This window comes from Danio aesculapii, chromosome 22 (genome assembly GCF_903798145.1).
Source record: "Danio aesculapii chromosome 22, fDanAes4.1, whole genome shotgun sequence".
In the NCBI taxonomy this organism is placed as follows: domain Eukaryota; kingdom Metazoa; phylum Chordata; class Actinopteri; order Cypriniformes; family Danionidae; genus Danio; species Danio aesculapii.
The window spans coordinates 33,130,840-33,149,803 of record NC_079456.1 but is presented as its reverse complement, the minus strand read 5'-3'; the positions used below and the strand labels follow the sequence as shown (position 1 = coordinate 33,149,803).

The following is an 18,964-nucleotide window of genomic DNA, read 5'->3' as shown; positions in this document are numbered from 1 at the left end:
GTAACAGTAGTGTAGCAGTTGTTTAGCAGTAGTGCAGTATGTAGTTGTGTAGCTGTAGTGTAGCAGTTGTGTAGTAGTAATAGTGCAGGTGTGTAGTAATAGCGGTAGTGTAACAGTCGTTTATCAGTAGTGTAATATGCAGTTGTGTAATAGTAGTTGTGTAGCAGTAGAGTGCAAAATTGTAGCAGACGTTGTGTAGCAGCAGTAGTTGTGTACTGGCAGTAGCAGTAGTGCAACAGTAACAGTGGTGCAACAGTTGTTTAGCAGTAGTGTAGTATGTAGTAGTGTAGTAGTTGTGCAGCAGTAGTAGTGCAGCAAAAGTGTAGTGTGCAATAGTGTAGCAGTAGTTGTGTAGCAGTAGCGGTAATGTATCATTAGTGTAGCAGTAGTTTAGCTGTAGTTGTGTAGCAGCAGTAGTTGTGTAGCAGTAGTGTAACAGTACTGTAGCAGTTGTTTAACAGTAGTGTAGTATGTAGTAGTGTAGCAGTAGTGTAGTAGTTGTGTAGCAATAGTGTAGTGTGCAATAGTGTAGCAGTAGTTGTGTAGCAGTAGCGTATCATTAGTGTAGAAGTAGTTTAGCTGTAGTTGTGTAGCAGTAGCAGTAGTGTAACAGCAGTGTAACATTTGTTTAGCAGTAGTTTAGTATGTAGTAGTAGTGTTGTTGTCAGTAGTATGTAGTTGTGTAGTATGTAGTAGTATAACAGTAGTAGTGTAGCATTAGTGTATTGTGCAGTAGTTGTGTAGCAGTAGTGATGTAGAAGTTGTTTAGCAGTAACTTATTTGTGTAGCAGTAGTGGTGTCTCTGCGCACTGACCCACGGCGCTGTGCTGCAGGCTGAGCACGGTCCCCGCGCAGCTGAACCGGCAGATGACCGGACTCTCCTCTCGCCGCAGGTCAAACGCCTCTATCTTGCAGCCTCCAGCGCTCACCACGAACAGCGCCCCACCGCCGCAGCACACCAGCCCAGGTTCCTGCTCCGCCGACACGATCCGCTGCGCCTCGAACGGGTGGCAGTTGTAGACGTGGACCATTTCTACAGCTCCGGTACCGGCGGTGGCTACATCACGGAGGAGAATCACGGAAGAGGTGAGCGCAAACACCGGGGCGGATCCGGCAGAGTCACGGCTCGAAGCACACAGGGGTTTACAGTGGGCGTGACTTACAGTGGCCCGGAAGCTGAATGACACATGAGGTGCTATTTATTTATTTATTTATTTATTTATTTATTTATTTATTCATTCATTTATTCATTTATTCATTCCATCATTAATTCATTAAATTAATATTATGCTTAAAAAAAGATACATAATACCAAGTAAACGTTAGCAAGAAAAATAACAATTATAAGGAGACCAAATAGAAGCATTACAAAAAAGAAAAACAAACCTTGATAAACAAATATAAAATAAGAATACAAAACAAAATAAATAAATAAATACAAGAATAAAACACAATACAAAATAAAATACAGTAAAATAAAATCTTCTATTAATAAAAACTTTAAAATATTACATAGTTAAAGAGCTTTTTATGGCAAAGAACATAACCCTTTTTTCCCCTTCACGATTTTAATAATATCATTGCATTAACCAAATACTTTAAATGTAGATTTTTTTTGTAATTGTTATTTTATGTAACTTTTTCATATACGTACATACACTCACCGGCCACTTTATTAGGTACACCTGTCCAACTGCTCCTTAAAGCAAATTTCGAATTAGCCAATCAAATGGCAGCAACTCAATGCATTTAGGCATGTAGACATGATCAGGACGATCTGTTGCAGTTCAAACCGAGCATCAGAATGGGGAAGAAAAGTGATTTAAGTGACTTTGAACGTGGCATGGTTGTTGCCAGACGGGCTGGTCTGAGTATTTCAGAAACTGTTGATCTACTGGGATTTTCACGCACAACCATCTCTAGGGTTTACAGAGAATGGTTCGAAAAAGAGAAAATATCCAGTGAGCGCAAATGCCTTGTTGATGCCAGAAGTCAGAGGAGAATGGCCAGACTGGTTGCAGCTAATGGAAAGGCAACAGAAACTCAAATAACCACCCGTTACAACAGAGGTCTGCAGAAGTTACGGGAGTTTTCTGGGAGAAATAACAAACTGGAAGGTGGCGGAAGATGGGTCTGAAATACGGGAGACTCCCGGGAAAAACAGGAGCATTGGCAGGTATGAAATGGACCAAAATCTCTGAGGAATATTTCCAGTACCTTGTTGAATCTATGCCACGAAGCGAAGCATTAAGGCAGGTTTGAAGGCAAAAGGGGGTCAAACTCAGTACTAATAAGTGTAGCTAATAAAGTGGCCAGTGAGTGTATATGTACAGTTGAAGTCAGAATTATTGGCCCCCCTGAATTATTAGCCCCCGTTTCTATTTAACGGAGAGAAGATTTTTTTTCACACATTCCTAAATATAATAGTTTTAATAACTCATTTTTAATAACTGATATATATAATCTGAATTGAATATGACACTGTTGTGTTGAGCTGGTTGAAATGTAATTTGTAAAGTTTTGTCATTATGTTCAGTTTTTCTATTTTCTCTATATAACAAACAATAACAAAAAAATGACTCATTTTCAAAAACAAGAGAGGTGTTAGGATTGTTAACATTGTGAGAATAAAGTCTGCAGAGCAGAAGTTGGCGTTTGTGATTTTGTGGGTGTTTTAAAAATGCTCGGTGTTAAATCCTAGGTGTCAAACTCAATTCTCAGCTCTGCACAGTTTTGCTCCAGCCCTAATCAAACACAGCTGATCCAACTAATCAAAGTGTTCAAAAGAATCTTGATCGCCTTGATTAGTTGGATCAGCTGTGTTTGATTAAGGTTGGAGCAAAACTGTGCAGAGCTGCGGCCCTCCAGTAATTGAGTTTGACACCTATGTGTTAAATTATGCATTGAAAAGTATGACAAGAAAACTATATATTTTGTTGTTACCTATAATTCATCAGTCTAAACTACTTACAGTGTATTTTCCACTCGTTTAAGGTTTACATTTTTCCGTGTAACTATCGAGATGTTATAAATAAATAATTTGTTGATGATGTTATTAATAAATCAATGAACTGACTGCTGAAATTACAGAAATAGCGTTGACAGGAGGAAGGTGTTACTTTTCTCACCGCTGTTCAGAGGACATCAATCGCAGTGTGTAGTAGATGAGCATTTTTAAAAGACATTTAATAGAGGTGTAAGGAGTTACTTTTAATTGGTACTCAAGAAAGCAGAGACCAGTAGCAAACGATTTAAATGATTGTACTTGAGCAAGTTCAGATGTTTTACTAATTTTCCACATATTTTAATGGAGAACTACGTGTTTTGGGCCAATGATCGCCCTCTGGAGTACAAACAAATATGACATGCTTAAGAGCAGTCTGTATGTGCTGGATGTGTTTAATAGCCTGATCAATATCACATGCCTCAGTCTTGTGATGATCAGGCAAAAATAATGAACACCGTGACCCGCCAGATTATTCTCCTGTTGTTTTACTTGAGTTAAACTGAACATTGCACTGTGGTTGAATATGCAAGAACCGCAAACTAGCTTATAGCTTCCTGCTAATAACAGTGAAATAATAAAGGCATAAAGGCATCAGTGTTTTGAGCACAAATAAGTCTTCACACTGTCTCTCATGAAACTTGGGAGAATGGTTTACTCTCAATTCAATTCATAGGTGTTGTATCCTTCTTTAAAATCAAATACAGCAACTAATATTTCAAAGAGGGGGCACACACAGGTCAGTAGCTTGTAGTCTATCAAAGCGTGTAAAAGTAGTAGCATTTAAAAGTATGATCATTCATTAATTTTCTTGTCGGCTTAGTCTCTTTATTAATCTGGGGTCACCACAGTGAAATGAATCGCCAACTTATCCAGCATATGTGTTTACACAGCAGATGCCCTTCCAGCTGCAACCCATCACTGGGAAACATCCACACACACTCATACACACTCTCATACACTACGGACAATTTAGCCTACCCAAATCACGTTTTTTGGACTGTGGGGGAAACCAGAGCACCCGGAGGAAACCCACACCAACACGGGGGAGACATGCAAACTAAACACAGAAATGCCAACTGACCCAGCCGAGGCTCGAACCAGCGACCTTCTTGCTGTGAGGTGATCATGCTACCCACTGTGCCACCGTGCTGCCCCATGCAAGATCATTTTAATGGTAATTTAAATGCATGTGATGTTAACACACACATAAAATTGTCATACATATAAAATATTCAAGACAATAAAGAAAGCCATTCTGCACTCTAATGTCTACACTCACCGGCCACTTTATTAGGTACACCTGTTCAACTGCTTTTTGAATCAGCCAATCACATGGCAGCAACTCAATGCATTTAGGCATGTAGAAATGGTCAAGATGATCTGCTGCAGTTCAAACCGAGCATCAGAATGGGGAAGAAAGGTGATTTAAGTGACTTTGAACGTGGCATGGTTGTTGATGCCAGATGGGCTGGTCTGAGTATTTCAGAAACTGCTGATCTACTGGGATTTTCACGCATGACCATCTCCAGGGTTTACAGAGAATGGTCTGAAAAAGAGAGAACATCCAGTGAGCGGCAGTTCTGTGAGAGCAAATGCCTTGTTGATGCCAGAGGTCAGAGGAGAATGACCAGACTGGTTCCAGCTGATAGAAAGGCAACAGTAACTCAAATAACCACTCGTTACAACCGAGGTCTGCAGAAGAGCATCTCTGAACGCACAACATGTCCAACCTTGAGGCAGATGGGCTGCAGCTGCAGAATACCAAACCTGTCAGCAAAGAACAAGAAACTGAGGCTACAATTCACACAGGCTCACCAAATTTGGACAATAGAAGATTGGAGAAATGTTGCCTGGTCTCGATTTCTGCTGCAACATTCGGATGGTAGGGTCAGAATTTGAGGTCAACAACATGAAAGCATGGATCCATCCTGTCTTTTATTAATGGTTCAGGCTGGTGGTGGTGTAATGGTGTGGGGGATATTTTCTTGGCACACTTTGGGTTCAATAGTACCAATTGAGAATAGAAGTATTGAGTATTGTTGTTGACCATGTCCATCCCTTTATGACCACAGTGTCTCCATCTTCTGATGGCTACTTCCAGCAGGATAACGCTCCATGTCATAAAGCGTGAATCATCTCAGACTGCTTTCTTGAACACGACAATGAGTTAACTGTACTCAAATGGCCTCCACAGTCACCAGAGCTCAATCCAATAGAGCACCTTTGGGATGTGGTGGAACGGGAAATTCACATCATACATGTGCAGCTGATAAATCTGCAGCAACTGTGTGATGCTATCATGTCAATATGTAGCAAAATCTCTGAGTAATATTTCCAGTATCTTGTTGAATGTATGACGTGAAGGATTAAGGCAGTTCTGAAGGCAAATTGGATCCGATCCGATACTAGTAAGGTGTACCTAGTAAAGTGGCCGGTGAGTATATATGACAAGAAGCTAAAGGGATCAATTCAAATTTGCATGTTTATTTAGATTTATATTTACCTTTACATCTGCCTTGCATAAATGATAGATTATTAGAGCAACTTCGGTCACACTTTATTTTGATGGTCTGTTTGTTAAATTTAAGTTACATTGCATCTATATGCCAACTGATTCTCATTAGATTATTAGTAGACTGTTAGGGTGGTGTTAGTGTAAGTTGACATGTACTTGCAAAGTTTCTTATAGTCAGTTAAATGTCTGTTGAAGGAGCAGTATATTAAGATATTAAGCAGACAGTCTACTAATACTCAAATGGACCATCAAAATAATGTGTTACCAAAACTTCTGTTAATTAGGACAGCATAGTGGCCCTTCAGGAGCAGGATTGAACACCGCTGTTCTAGATCAGCTTTATTCACCTTTATTTCTATAGCCTTTTATACAGTTCAGATTGTTCAAAGCATCATTATAGATATGATAAGGCAGTGTTTCCCAACCCTGTTCCTGAAGGCACACCAACAGTACATATTTTGGATGTCTCCCTTTTCTGACCCATTAACTTCAGGTGTTGGGGTCTCTTCTGATGTTATGATTAGAGGATTCAGGTGTGTTTGATTAGGGACAGGTTGAAAATGTGGACTGTTGGTGTGCCTTCAGGAACAGGGTTGGGAAACACTGTGATAAGGCAATCATATTTTTAAAAAAATCATGCATAAAATCACACAGAGTTTAACAGAATACATTTGTTTGTTCTAGTTAGTATAGACATGCAAATTCATAACTGGGATAATTGATCTGTCACAAATCTAATTGCAGAATTTGTTCAAAACCAGAACATAGATGAAACTAATCCCAATAATCAATTGTAACAGTTGCCTGAAAATGAACAAACAATAAAACCATGACAGACTTTTCATTTTGAGGGGAACTATCCCTTCAAGACCCACAAACCAAATTAAAGTGATCATAACCTTCCACTTCCTCACTTCTGATCCTTATATTTATTGTTAAAATAAATCATGTTCATGGATATTTCAGATGAAAAAGAGCATTTGTAATACCAGTCAATATTAGTTAATATACAGTAGGGATGTTTTTCTATGGAAGATAAAGCATGCAGTTCTGTTCATGTTTAATGGCAGGTGTAAAGGGGGGTCACAAAGTCTTTAGTTCTGTGATTTTGACCTGCGTTGCATCACTGTTTACTAGCCAGCAGACAGCCGCCGTGTCAGATCAACAATGCTGTGTTTGCTGATAGCCGCAGGTGAAAGTTCAGTGGTTTGTGAAAGACTTGAACTGTATTTCTCTGCCATGTCTTTGACTGCTTTCTAGCAAACCTGTGTGAGATATACAGAGATGTGGATGCGGCCTTTCCTCTTGGTCCTGTTGGTGTGTGTGTTTTGGCAAGATGGCAGCACCAATCAAATGACTGATAAATGCCAGGATGCCACCGTGGTGAAGGCGGCGGAGGAAGCCCTAGAGCAGATCAATGCAGACAGACAGGAAGGATATATCCTGACACTCAACCGAATATACGATGTCAAGCTAGACAAAAAGGTGAGCGATGATATTAGTGCCAATTATGTGGATTCATTTGAAAATGTTAAGCTTTCTATATGTGTATATATACTTTTTATTAATACTATTTATTATAAATACTCTTCATTACTAGTAAATAATAAATTGTGTGTGTGTGTGTGTGTGTGTGTGTATATATTTATATATAAATGGTTTAAATTAAGCTTATCCTACTCACCAAAGCTGCATTTACTTAATCAAAAATACAGTACAAATTGTGAAATGTTATTGCACTGTTAAATAACTGTTCAAAAGTAGTTTATAATTTAATTTAATCATTTTTTCCAGTGAATTTAAAGATGAATTTTCAGCTTCATTACTCCAGTCTTCAGTTACATGATCCTTCAGAAATCACTCTAATATTAATTATTAATTATTATTAATATTATTATTATTATTATTATTATTATTATTATTATTATTATTATTATTATTATTATTATTATTATTATTATTATTAATGGCAATAGTAATAAAAGTAATAATCACTGGTAATAATTATATAGTAATAGTAATAGTAATAATTCAATTTGAAACTACATACAATAACAAAACAGTTATTTATGAATTTTTACATTTATTAAATGCCGCTTTGATTAACAGAATAATTTTCTTAAAAAAAAAACATGAAAACAAAAAACTGACCCCAAACTTTTAACCGATACTGTAAGTGTGTGTATATATTCTAACCTTTTTGGTTCTATACACCAACACAATATATTTGAAATGAAACGAACAAGATGCTTTAACTGCAGACTGTCAGCTTTAATTTGAGGGTATTTACATCTAAATCAGGTGAACGGTGTAGGAATTACATCAGTTTGCATATGTGCCTCCCACTTGTTAAGGGACCAAAAGTAATTGGACAATTGGCTTCTCAGCTGTTCCTTGGCCAGGTGTGTGTTATTCCCTCATATCCCAAATACATCGAGCAGATAAACGGTTCAGTATTCAAATTTAAGTGTGCTATTTGCATTTGGAATCTGTTACTGTCAAATCTCAGGATGAGATCCAAAGAGCTGTCACTATCAGTCAAGCAAGCCATCATTACGCTGAAAAAACAAAACAAACCCATAACAGAGATTTTGGTTCAGCCAAAACAACTATTTGGAACATTTTTAATAAGAAAAAACCAGCCTGATCTCACGAGAAAACGTAAGTATTTTACGTTTTGTTAGTTTAGTGGCTAATTCGTACAAATTCAGTCGTACGAAATTGTACTATTTTAAAAAGGAGGCGTGGCACCTAACCCCACCCCTAAACCCAACCGTCATTGGGGGATGAGCAAATCGTACTATATTGTATGAATTAGATCGTACAAATTCAAACGAATTAGCCACTAAACCCAAAAGTTGCGAATTGGCGTGAGATTGTGTTGGAAAAAACAAACCAGTGAGCTCAGCAGGACCAAAAGACCCGGAAGACCACGGAAAACAACTGTGGTGGACGACCAGTGCATTCTTTCCCTGGTAAAGAAAACACCCTTCACAACAGTTGGACAGATCAAGAACACTCTCCAGGAGGAAGGTGTATGTGTGTCAGAATCAACAATCAAGAGAAGACTACACCAGAATGAATACAGTAGGTTCACCACAAGATCTAAACCATTGGTGAGCCTCAAAAACAGGAAGGCCAGATTAGAGTTCTAAATAAGCCTTCACAATGCTGGAACAGTGTACCAGAGTGATGGGAAGAGAAGAGTATGGAGAAGGAAATAACTGCTCAGGATCCTAAGCAGTGAAGTACGATGGTAGTAGTGTCATGGTGTGGGCATGTATGGCTGTCTAAGAAACTGGTTTTCTTGTATTTACTGATGATGTGACTGCTGACAGAAGCAGCAGGATGAATTCTGAAGTGTTTCAGGTAATATTTTCTTCTCATATGAAGCCAAATGCTTCAGAACTCATTGAACTGCACTTCACAGAGCAGATGGGGAATGACCCAAAGCGTACTGCAAAAGCAACCAAAGAGTTTTTGAGGGGAAAGAAGTGGAATGCAATGACCAAGTCAATCACCTAATCTGAATCTGATTGAGCATGCATTTCACTTGCTGAAGACAAAACTGAAGGGAAAATGCCCCAAGAACAAACAGGAACTGAAAACAGTTGCTGTAAAGGCCTGGCAGAGCACCACAAGGAATGTAAACCAGCGTCTGATGATGTTTATTCGTTCTAGATGTCAGGCTGTAATTGACTGCAAAGGATTTGCAACCAAGTATTAAAAAGTGAAAATTTGATTTATGATTAGTATTCTGTCCAACTACTTTTGGTCCCTTAACAAGTGGGAGGCACATATGAAAACTGTTGTAATTCCTACAGCGTTCACCTGATTTGCAGGTAAATACCCTTAAATTAAAGCTGATAGTCTGCAGTTCAAGCACATCTTGTTTGTTTCATTTCAAATCCATTGTGTTAGTGTTCAGAGCCAAAAATATTAGAATTGTGTCAATGTCCCAATATTTATGGCCCTAACTGTATATACAACAGTTCTGTCTGGTTCTTGAATCTGATATTGTGCAAATAACAGCACTCATCCAGCCTCTCCACCCTTCACCCTTGTGTATTACTTCGCCCACATACAGCAACAAGCAGATAACACTCTACAGTTTGACAAATACTGTAGCTGTTGGACAACATAATGTACTTTTGAGGCTTTTTTAGTCGAGAATGGAGCTGAATGCAGTTTATTTATACGGACAGTGCCTGTTTTAAAATATTTATTATTTTGGAGCATCGGATTCAGTGGATCGGCCGCCCTCAGCATGTTTGTACTGACCAAAGAAAGTCCTTAGAGGGAGAAAAACAGCATTTTTTCAATGTACGTTTCAATGGATATATAAGGATTATATAGGACAGTACCTATTTTAAATATTTACAATTTCTGAGAGACATCGTGTTGGCGGGCATTAGCCTGTCATTAAGCAGAGAAAAGGCGGTTGACGTTGTCCATCCACAAGATGGCGACAGAGACTGCATAATGCATATAAGTACAGCTGATCAAATCATTATAAAAATTATAAAACTGGTAAGTGACATTCTAAGTCAATCTCTCTCTTTTGTATGTTGCAGTGCTGTATTTACACCATAGTAATTGTAGTGTATTGAGTGTGAAATGGGACTGACATTTCAGGAATGTATGTATTTTGTGTTGGCCACTCTTTGTATAACCCTGAGATACTTTTTGGTTGACCATCTGTTTGTTTCTAATGCGTCTCCTGTTTTCGTTAATGCAGTATAGTTCAGTAAAAAGAAAGAAAGAAGAAATGCTCGCACGTGTTTACCAATTTTCCTTAGCACAAACACAACAGTAATCTGGTAGTGTTTGAGCTGCTTTGGCTTTTTCAGGATTACTTAATGTGATCTCCCAATTGCATCAGAGAAATACTGGGAAATCTCTGTAGACTGATGGCATTTCATGCCGTTCATCCTTATAATCTTAAAGTGTGAGCAAAATCTCCTGTTTTGTCATCACTTTAGACATTACGCTAGAGAATCATTCAAATACTAGCTCTAAAGTGATGTTGGTGAAGTACCAACAGTTTCTGCTGTTCTGACGTCAGCTGAAGATGTGTATGAATGGCGGAAGAAAGTAGTTCCTCATACAACTGGATTTTTAGACTCAGTGTTTGATTTTCTTTATTATATACATGATTATGCCGCCGAAGTACTGTATAAACACAATATCTCACGAGTAGCAGTGCAATGCGGCTGTATATCATCACTGGTGGGACACTAAGGCACTCAAGCCAACGCACACCTCCCACCAGTGCCAATATACAGCCATATCGCACTGCTACGAGTGTGATATTGCTCATATCTATATCTATATTTTGGAACTAAAAGATGAAAAGACATTCAACAAGTTTCAATACCATAGATGCACAATGAAGCTTGTTTTTTTATGCTTATTTTACATGTTCTGATAGGCAGATGGTATAAATCACTTATACCTGACCATAGATGTTCTGGCAACACAATGTCATGTGATCAGCCGGAAGAAATGGAAATCCTGTGCTGTTAAGAACGTTGGTGATTTACCGGTAAGTGTTTTACCATTTTATTACAACATTAAATTATAAATTTCATACAGTTATTTTGCACTGTACATGCACTGTGAAAAATATCCGTAAATGAGCAGTTTTCCATATTCTGTGATTCATGTTTTTTTTGTTATATTCTCCGGTTTGTTTATGCTTTTGAGTTGCATTATGGGATCATAATCTTTCTTCCAGCAACTTTTAAGTTTGAAAAGTTGAAAAAAATTGACATTTCTGAACATTTTTCATACATTGTCTGTGTCGGTGTTGTATATTACGCTACAGAAACCTTGTAACAAACTGCCAGTACACTTTCTGTTATTTTACAGACTTATTTCTCTAGATATTAATTCTCATACATTATAATATTATTTCAAACTACTAAAATGTCAATAAAAGTCACTTTCTTAAACTGTAAAGTTGAATTTTCAACATTTAAAGTCGACAGAGCAGAGATCAACATCCCATAATGCAATTCACAACCATAAATAAACGGAAAACGCTTGTGATTCATGAAACACAGAAACTGTTCATTAACAGATATTTTTATTTATATTCAGTTTGAATAACATTTACAGTTATCTGAACTAAATTAGGCATTCGGGACGTGTGAAGCCTCCGTTTCCCTTGAGAGCACGATCAAAGTTCAGAATTACAACTGCAGCGTCCAACAAGGTTTGCTGAGTCTGCGTTCAACAGCACACACACTTATCTCCAATATTCTAGACACAACATAAGCTGAGTTTCATCACCTCTTAGAAAAGACTTGAAAACAGATCACTGCACAAACATTTGTCTGAGGGTTTGTGTTTTGTTTTGGGGGTTTTAGGGGGAAAAAAAAGTATTAAAATGCTTTAGTTGTACTAGTAGCAGTAAGGCTTCAAATACACTCACCGGCCACTTTATTAGGTACACCTTACTAGTACCGGGTTGGACCCCTTTTGCCTTCAGAACCGCCTTAATCCTTTATGGCATAGATTCAACAAGGTACTAGAATTGGCAACGTTTCTTTAATCTTCTATTGTCCAATTTTGCTGAGACTGTGAACTGTAGCCTCAGTTTCCTGTTCTTAGCTGACAGGTGTGGTATTCTGCTGCTTTAGCCCATCTGCCTCAAGGTTGAAGGTGTTGTGCATTCAGTGATGCTTTTCTGCATACCTCTGTTGTAATGAGTGGTTAATTGAGTTACTGTTGCCATTCTCCTCTGACCTCTGGCATCAACAAGGCATTTGCACCCACAGAATTGCCGCTCACTGGATATTTCCTCATTTTCTGACCATTCTCTGTAAACCCTAGAGATGGTTGTGTGTGAAAATCCCAGTAGATCAACAGTTTCTGAAATACTCAGACCAGCCCGTCTGGCACCAACAACCATGCCATGTTCAAAGTCACTTAAATCACCTTTTTTTCCCCATTCTGATGCTCTGTTTGAACTGCAGCAGATTATCTTGATCATGTCTACATGAGTTGATGCCATGTAAATGGCGGATTAAAAATTTGCGTTAATGAGCAGTTGGTGAGCATATATATGTATCTACTTGTCTGTCAAGCCACGTTTTTTTCAACCCTGACTCATAGTTGATCTGTACCCAGGTATACATTTCTGGGGACAGCAAAATACGTACCCGGAGGTACGTCTGCTCGCAGTTTTAGTGTGCTCAAGTCCACCAGAGGCCGCTGTGTATACTTTTTTGATTATCTCAAATTTCTCTTGTGTGGGTCATTTACGTATGGAGCCAGATCAGTCTAAAAAATAATACATTTACGAAATAAAATTTATACTCAATTCACATTTACAAAATTAAATTCTTAAATACACATATGCAATTCGTAAATTCAAAATACAATTCATACATATGCAAATCCAAATCATAAATTCAAAATACAATTCGTAAATTCAAAACACAATTCATAAATACACAAATCCAGTCCGTAATTTCAACACACAAAACAATATTTGTCAATTCTAAAACACAATTCAGAAATATAATTTAAAAATTATATTTATAAAAATTGTAAGTACACAAACCCAATTCGTAAATTCAAAACACATTTAATTATTTAATTACATATAGGATTTTTAGAATTGGATTGTTTAAATGTAAATTGTGCTATGCATGAATGAGTTTCATTTTTTGCAAATGTATTATTTTTGAGACTGATCTGACTCCATATTTGTGCATTCTCTTTTCACGTAAATCCACCAGAGGGTGCAATTTACACTTCAACCCATCAGCTTGCTGTCGACTGACTGGCCGACTGGCCGACTGACCCACTCAACCCCTTCCCTAAACCCAACCGATAGTGTTTTCAGAAGCACTGATGCAAGTTTTTACCACTTTTTCAGGTTTTACCACATTTTCAGCCTGTATTTTTTTATTTGTTTCTGGAAACATTCTTTGCTGGATTTGAATCCTGTTGTTGTGGTCCACATCCGTTTTGCATCCCAAGTTCATCAACGTACATGGTGAGCTACTGGGCAAACTGGTAACACCAGAAAAGTCATTCACACAGTGGTAAGCGATCTATGGTAGCTTAAAAAGGAACAGAAGCTGTTGGTGGCGTTATTCCGCCCTGTAGCTTTGGTTTCTTACACAAATGCAGCCAGACATATCCCCATGTACATATTTGTGTTTTTCAAGAAATGTAGACAGGGGTACGTTTCCACAATGAGCCTGTGTTGTCTTTTTTGACTGTTCTGCACCATCTTGTGAATGAACAATATGCAGGTTAGTATCATTCAAGTGGTTTCGTTTCTGTCAGCTTTGCGTTTTCAACTCTTTGGCGCCTTCTTGTGACTGTTTAATGTGCAGGTTAGTGTATACTTCATTCACCCAGTTTCCTTTCTGTCAGCTTTGTGTTTAATTACAGAATTATTAAGCTATTATAGCTCAGAAAAACGTTGTGTGTCTTAATTTTAATATTTTGGAGCATGTGATAAGCAGGATAAAGCACATCCATTTGGGTTGTTTTCACAGAATAAACCCATCAGTCTCACACAAACAACCTAGGATCATTCTGAAAACGTCCCCCTATATACATTTCTGGAGATTGCGAATTATGTAGCCAGATGTATGCATTGCTGCCTTTTGTCTTTAAAACGATGTTTACAGGGCGGTATGATGCAGTTACCTCCGTATGGACGGCTTTTTCACTTTTACTAGTTTATCCGGTAGCTTGACACATACGTCGGCGGACTTGAGATGCAGAGCGAAGTTGACCGCGACGACGGTGTTTGTGTCTGGTGAAGAACACTTTCAGAAAGCAGGTAGGACAAAGACAGAAGCCAAAAAATAAAATAAACAAGTAAATAACAGAGTGAGAATGTGGTAAAATCTAAAAATGTGGTAAAAATCAGGGGGCCGCGAGGGCTTTTCTTTTTCTGTATTGCTTTTCAAAACACTGCGGTTGGGTTTAGGGAAGGGGGTGGGCACTGGTGCTTTTTAAAATACTATTGGTTGGGTTTAGGGAAGGGAGAGGATGGGTGGTCGGTCGGTTGGTCAGTCGACAGCGGCCTCTGGTGGATTTACGTAAAAACAGCAGGCTCGAATGGCACAAATTTGAGATCTGAAAAAGCATATACAGCTGGTGGATTCGCGAAAACAAAAACTGCAAAAAACGTAGCTCTTGGGACGTATTTTGCTCTTTCCAGAAATTTATATAGGGGTACGTAATCAAAATAAGCCTGGGTTGCATACAACAGCTGCTAATAAACCTGTCAGGCTGTAATAATCTGTGTTAACAGCCACCGGGATGTACTTTATTCCTTACTTTACCTGAAGATCGTCTGTCTTAATGCTTTCTCCATTGGTGTAATACACTGAAATAGTGACTTTGTAAAGTGCTGACTTTGCTCGCTATTTTCCAGTGACAGCTCGAGCGATATTAGACGCTTGCCCCGACTGTCCTACTGCAGAACGGCTGGATGATCCAGTAATTTCCGAGACCACACAGCTGGCCCTGCAGAAATACAACAAAGAGAGCACTTTCCCACATCTCTTTACTCTCATCAATATAACAGCAGCCAGCATGCAGGTACTTCAACACTGGAGAGTCTGTGGATCACCTGGGTTTTTCCTGAAACACAGGTGTGTGGCAACAGGCTTGTGTGTTGTGTGTTTTGCAGTGGGTTGTGGGTCCGTCGTACTTTGTGGAGTTCATCATTCAAGAGAGCGAGTGCAGGAGAAACAGCTCTGAAATTGACCTAACGCAGTGCCCACCGAAGGTCTCACACTCAGCTGTAAGAGCTCATTTCATCAGTACAGTCCAAATCTGATTACCCTTATGGACATTTACATTGGTTTTACTATAATCAAACTGGTTTTACTTCAAATGGCATATCAAAACCCTGGTTTATTTTGTAGTTACTATGGTTTTACATCAAATGCTGTGGTAAAACAATGGTTAATTTTAAAATTACTATAGTTTTACTTCAAATGCTGTAGTAAAACCATGGTTAATTTTAAAATTACTATGGTTTTACTTCAAATGCTGTAGTAAAACCATGGTTAACTTCTTAGTTACTACAGTTTTTCATCAAATTTCGTAAAGCCATAAAGTTACAATAGTTTTATTTCAAATGCTATAGTAAAACTATACTTATTTTTGTAGTTATGGTTTTACTACCAGAAAAAAACATAGTTTAGTTATGGTTACTGTAATTAAACCATGGTTTATTTTTCATAAAGGTATACATTTGAAATCCAAACATATTTATCAAGTATGAGTTGAAAGTAATGCCATTAAAACATTCATGTTTTCCTCCTTCTTAAGCTCAAGGGGTTTTGCTCTGGTTCACACATCACTGCTGACGACACGCTGGAGATCAAAGTTCTTGTAGAGGTTAAATGTGAAATCTTTCAGCCAGTGGTGAGTGGTTTACAGTAAATAAACATGATAATGTTACTATAAATATATATTTATATACAGTGCTGCCACTCCCATGCTCTCGCTCCCGCGGGAGCATTTCCAGAGCACTGACTTCACCTGTCACCCTCCAGCAGGAGTCTCCACCGCCCTCTCACCTTCCCTGACTCCTGCTGAGCTGGCCAAATATAGCTCTACCAACCCGAGCTGTAACCCGAGCCAGAGTCACGTCATCGGCTCTAGCTTAAATGTATTTTATTTATGTATTCATTTTCTATTTTTCATTTATGTGTATTTTATTTATTTTATGCGCACCCATGCAAATAAATATATATTTATATATAATGCCGTCACTCCTAAGCTTCAGCTCCCGCAGGAGAGGTCCTCGAGCATCGCACAAGTGCCACTCACCCTTTAGCTGGGGTCTTCACCTGCCCTTCATCTGCCCCGATTCCAGCTGGAGACAGCATCTATAACTCCCGCAGGAGTGCCCACGAGCTTTGACTCCCTCAGGAGTCTTCACATCGCCCCCTCCCCTGGCCCTACATTACCCCATTATATATATTGCCGCCCCTTCCCGGCTTTATCTCTGCCAGGAGTGTTCTTCGAGTAATCGAGTACACCCCCGCCCTCTCCCTAGCCCCCCTTCACCTCCCCATCCAGCCGAAGTGTTCATCAACTCTTCCCTTTTCCCTGACTCCAGCAGGATCCCGCCCACCCAACAGCTCTGACTCCCGCTGGGGTCTCCCCAAGCCTCAACTCCCCCAGGAGTCTTCATTACCCTCCCCACGCCAAGCCTGCTCGGGCTCATGCAGGAGTCTGTGTCACCCTTTGCTCCCGCAGGAGCCCTCTTTACTTTTTTCTTTCCCAACCGCTATATCCAGCAGCCGGATATAGCATTTCTAGAATTTTGGTGGGTTTCTTCGAATACACGACTCCTGTTTAGAGTCATAAAGCATTTTGGGGAGCTCTCGAGAACTTCCTGATCTTGTACCCCCTCACATGCTCATTGACCAGGCGGGAGCCCTGGGCTCAACTATCTCCAAGCTCAGAGTTCTCTCCCTGCCAAACCTGCTATTATTATCAAGCAATATCTAAGTGTGAACTCCTGAAATACCATTTTACATGACATTTATTGCCATCCTACTGAAAGCAGCAGCAGATAGTTCACCTCAGATCTTGAAAAATAAATTGACTAGCAGATGGTTTGAAAATAAAAGTCAGAACTGTGACTAACAACAACATCAGTCACTCAGACTGTGTACTTTTATAAAGTTAAACAGGTTAAATTTGTATTAATTGGAGTTTAACTCTTACCGTTTCATTGGCAGTGCAGTGGCTGATATTTATTTGTTTCTGTCGTTTGGTATGCAGACAGCTAAATTATTAGGATACAGTGTGAGTCAACATCAAAATCAGCCACAAACAAGGGAACATCTGGGATTCTTTTTGTTTTTGTTTTTCTCCAGGCTGTTCAGCAAGAGGTCTCCAGACCTGCGGGATCAGTGCATGTCCTGTCTCCATCCCATGCATCGTCTCCCAGAGCCCCCCCGGTGTCCAGCAGCTGCCCGGGGGACCGAAAACACCACCTGGGCCTGAGAAAGCTGGATCTCTAATTCAGACTTGATTCAGACGGTCTGAAGAAGCACTCTAGATGTTCATTATGTCATGAGTATTAGCTGGAGTACCCACCAGCCTGACTAGAGGGCACTCCAGCTATATGTACGCTCCACTAGTCATTCACCCGGACTACACATCCCATCATGCTTTGCACCGATTACCATCTACAGCTGTAAACAATCTGGACTCTTACACAGCTGCAGGTAGTAGTTTCATGTTAGACATTATCAAGCCTGCTCCTTGTTTTTCTATGTTTTGGTCTGTCTTGTATCCGCCTTTGGACTAGTGGTGGTCAGAACTTGGCTTCATGAGACATTGATATAGTTAAAGGAAATGTGTCGAGGCTTCAAAACGTTTCGAAAAGCTAGCTGGCAGTAGGTTCTGTTATGTTCCTCTGTGTCGAGACTCTATGCATTGTTTTGTTTTCTGAATGCTACCTTAATGTACAAGTAGCTCAAACTCGGTCATTCAGAGGCAGGAACCGGCAGACGTGCAACAGCTTTAATCATGACGTAAACACAAAACAAATGTTTCCATCTGGAGCTCCTTCATGGGACTTGACACTTGTAAACAATCGCTCCATTGGGCTCATGGTTCTCAGCACCGCCCACACTCGGCACAGTTACCAAGCCAACCAATCACAGAGCTTGCGCTACGCGTTGTTGCGAAGTGTAGTTAAATTTTTTTGAGAAGTCAGCGTCGGCGATGGCCACAGCGAGGGCTATGTGACCACACGTACGCACTCGACGCAGAAATATAAATCAGCCTTAACTTTTAAATGAACTTTGTGAATAGATCTGGTGTTTTAATCATAAAATTAACATTAATAATAGGCATCAAATCATAATTTCTAATGTACAAGCCAGGATTAGAACTTGGGACGCCTGCAGCACAGTTGCACTATATGCCAGCACACTGCACACTAGGTTATGTGTGATTGAGTTTTTATTTTGTCAATCAAACACAGATTCACCAGGTTTCGAAAAGCTTGTAAATGTCTCTATCATTTGAATCATTTTAGTCACATGACAATGGGTGTTTCGAAATGCTTAAGAGCAGTGTTTCAAAACATTTTTTGTACCCGGTACTTGAGACGCGTGCAGTCCACTTGGCTATGTGCGAGATTACGTTTCTGACCCTGTCATTCAAACACAGATTCTTAAAACGCTTGTGAAATGCTACAATCCCCTGAATCACTTTAGTCACATGACCTGGGTGTTTCGAAACACCTGCGCTTTTGGATCTTTTGGCCGAAACATCAGTTTCACATTAGCCATCCCTAAGCAAATGTGTCGAGGCCTTGAAACATGTTGAAACACGTTTCTACAGCCACCTAGTGGTAGTTTTCAGATATTGCTCTGAAAACTTCAACAAACAAATAGGTAAGCAAATTGAGTATTCATAACCCACGTTGT

At 39.3% G+C, this 18,964-nt stretch overlaps 2 protein-coding genes across 4 annotated transcripts in view; one reads left to right on the top strand and one right to left on the bottom strand.

Moving 5' to 3' along the window:
• Positions 1-1,031, bottom strand: part of hps3 (HPS3 biogenesis of lysosomal organelles complex 2 subunit 1) — a 39,388-nt gene extending 38,357 nt beyond the window's left edge. For both annotated transcript variants that reach the window (XM_056447592.1, XM_056447593.1), the window contains exon 1: positions 815-1,031. In XM_056447592.1, coding sequence (XP_056303567.1) covers positions 815-1,031 — 217 coding nt within the window. The remainder of the gene's footprint in view (positions 1-814) is intronic.
• Positions 998-18,230, top strand: si:ch211-284e20.8 (uncharacterized protein LOC563738 homolog). 2 transcript variants are annotated; one of them, XM_056447595.1, is made up of 8 exons: positions 998-1,086; positions 6,783-7,007; positions 10,954-11,067; positions 11,661-11,739; positions 14,932-15,098; positions 15,190-15,303; positions 15,837-15,932; positions 17,399-18,230. In XM_056447595.1, exons 2-8 carry the CDS (start codon positions 6,807-6,809, stop codon positions 17,543-17,545), a joined length of 918 nt encoding a protein of 305 aa, XP_056303570.1. In that variant the 5' UTR covers positions 998-1,086; positions 6,783-6,806; the 3' UTR covers positions 17,546-18,230. The 2 variants fall into 2 exon arrangements, with proteins under 2 accessions (XP_056303570.1, XP_056303569.1); XM_056447594.1 differs by lacking the exon at positions 998-1,086 and having other exon boundaries at positions 6,716-7,007.
• The last annotated feature ends 734 nt before the right edge of the window (positions 18,231-18,964 follow it).

Bases quoted from the DNA above. Each gene is read 5' to 3' on its own strand.
- si:ch211-284e20.8 (XM_056447595.1), top strand. From the start codon at position 6,807: ATGTGGATGCGGCCTTTCCTCTTGGTCCTGTTGGTGTGTGTGTTTTGG. The intron at 15,099-15,189 runs GTACTTCAACAC...TGTGTTTTGCAG, and splicing joins TAACAGCAGCCAGCATGCAG to TGGGTTGTGGGTCCGTCGTA. The intron at 15,933-17,398 runs GTGAGTGGTTTA...GTTTTTCTCCAG, and splicing joins GTGAAATCTTTCAGCCAGTG to GCTGTTCAGCAAGAGGTCTC.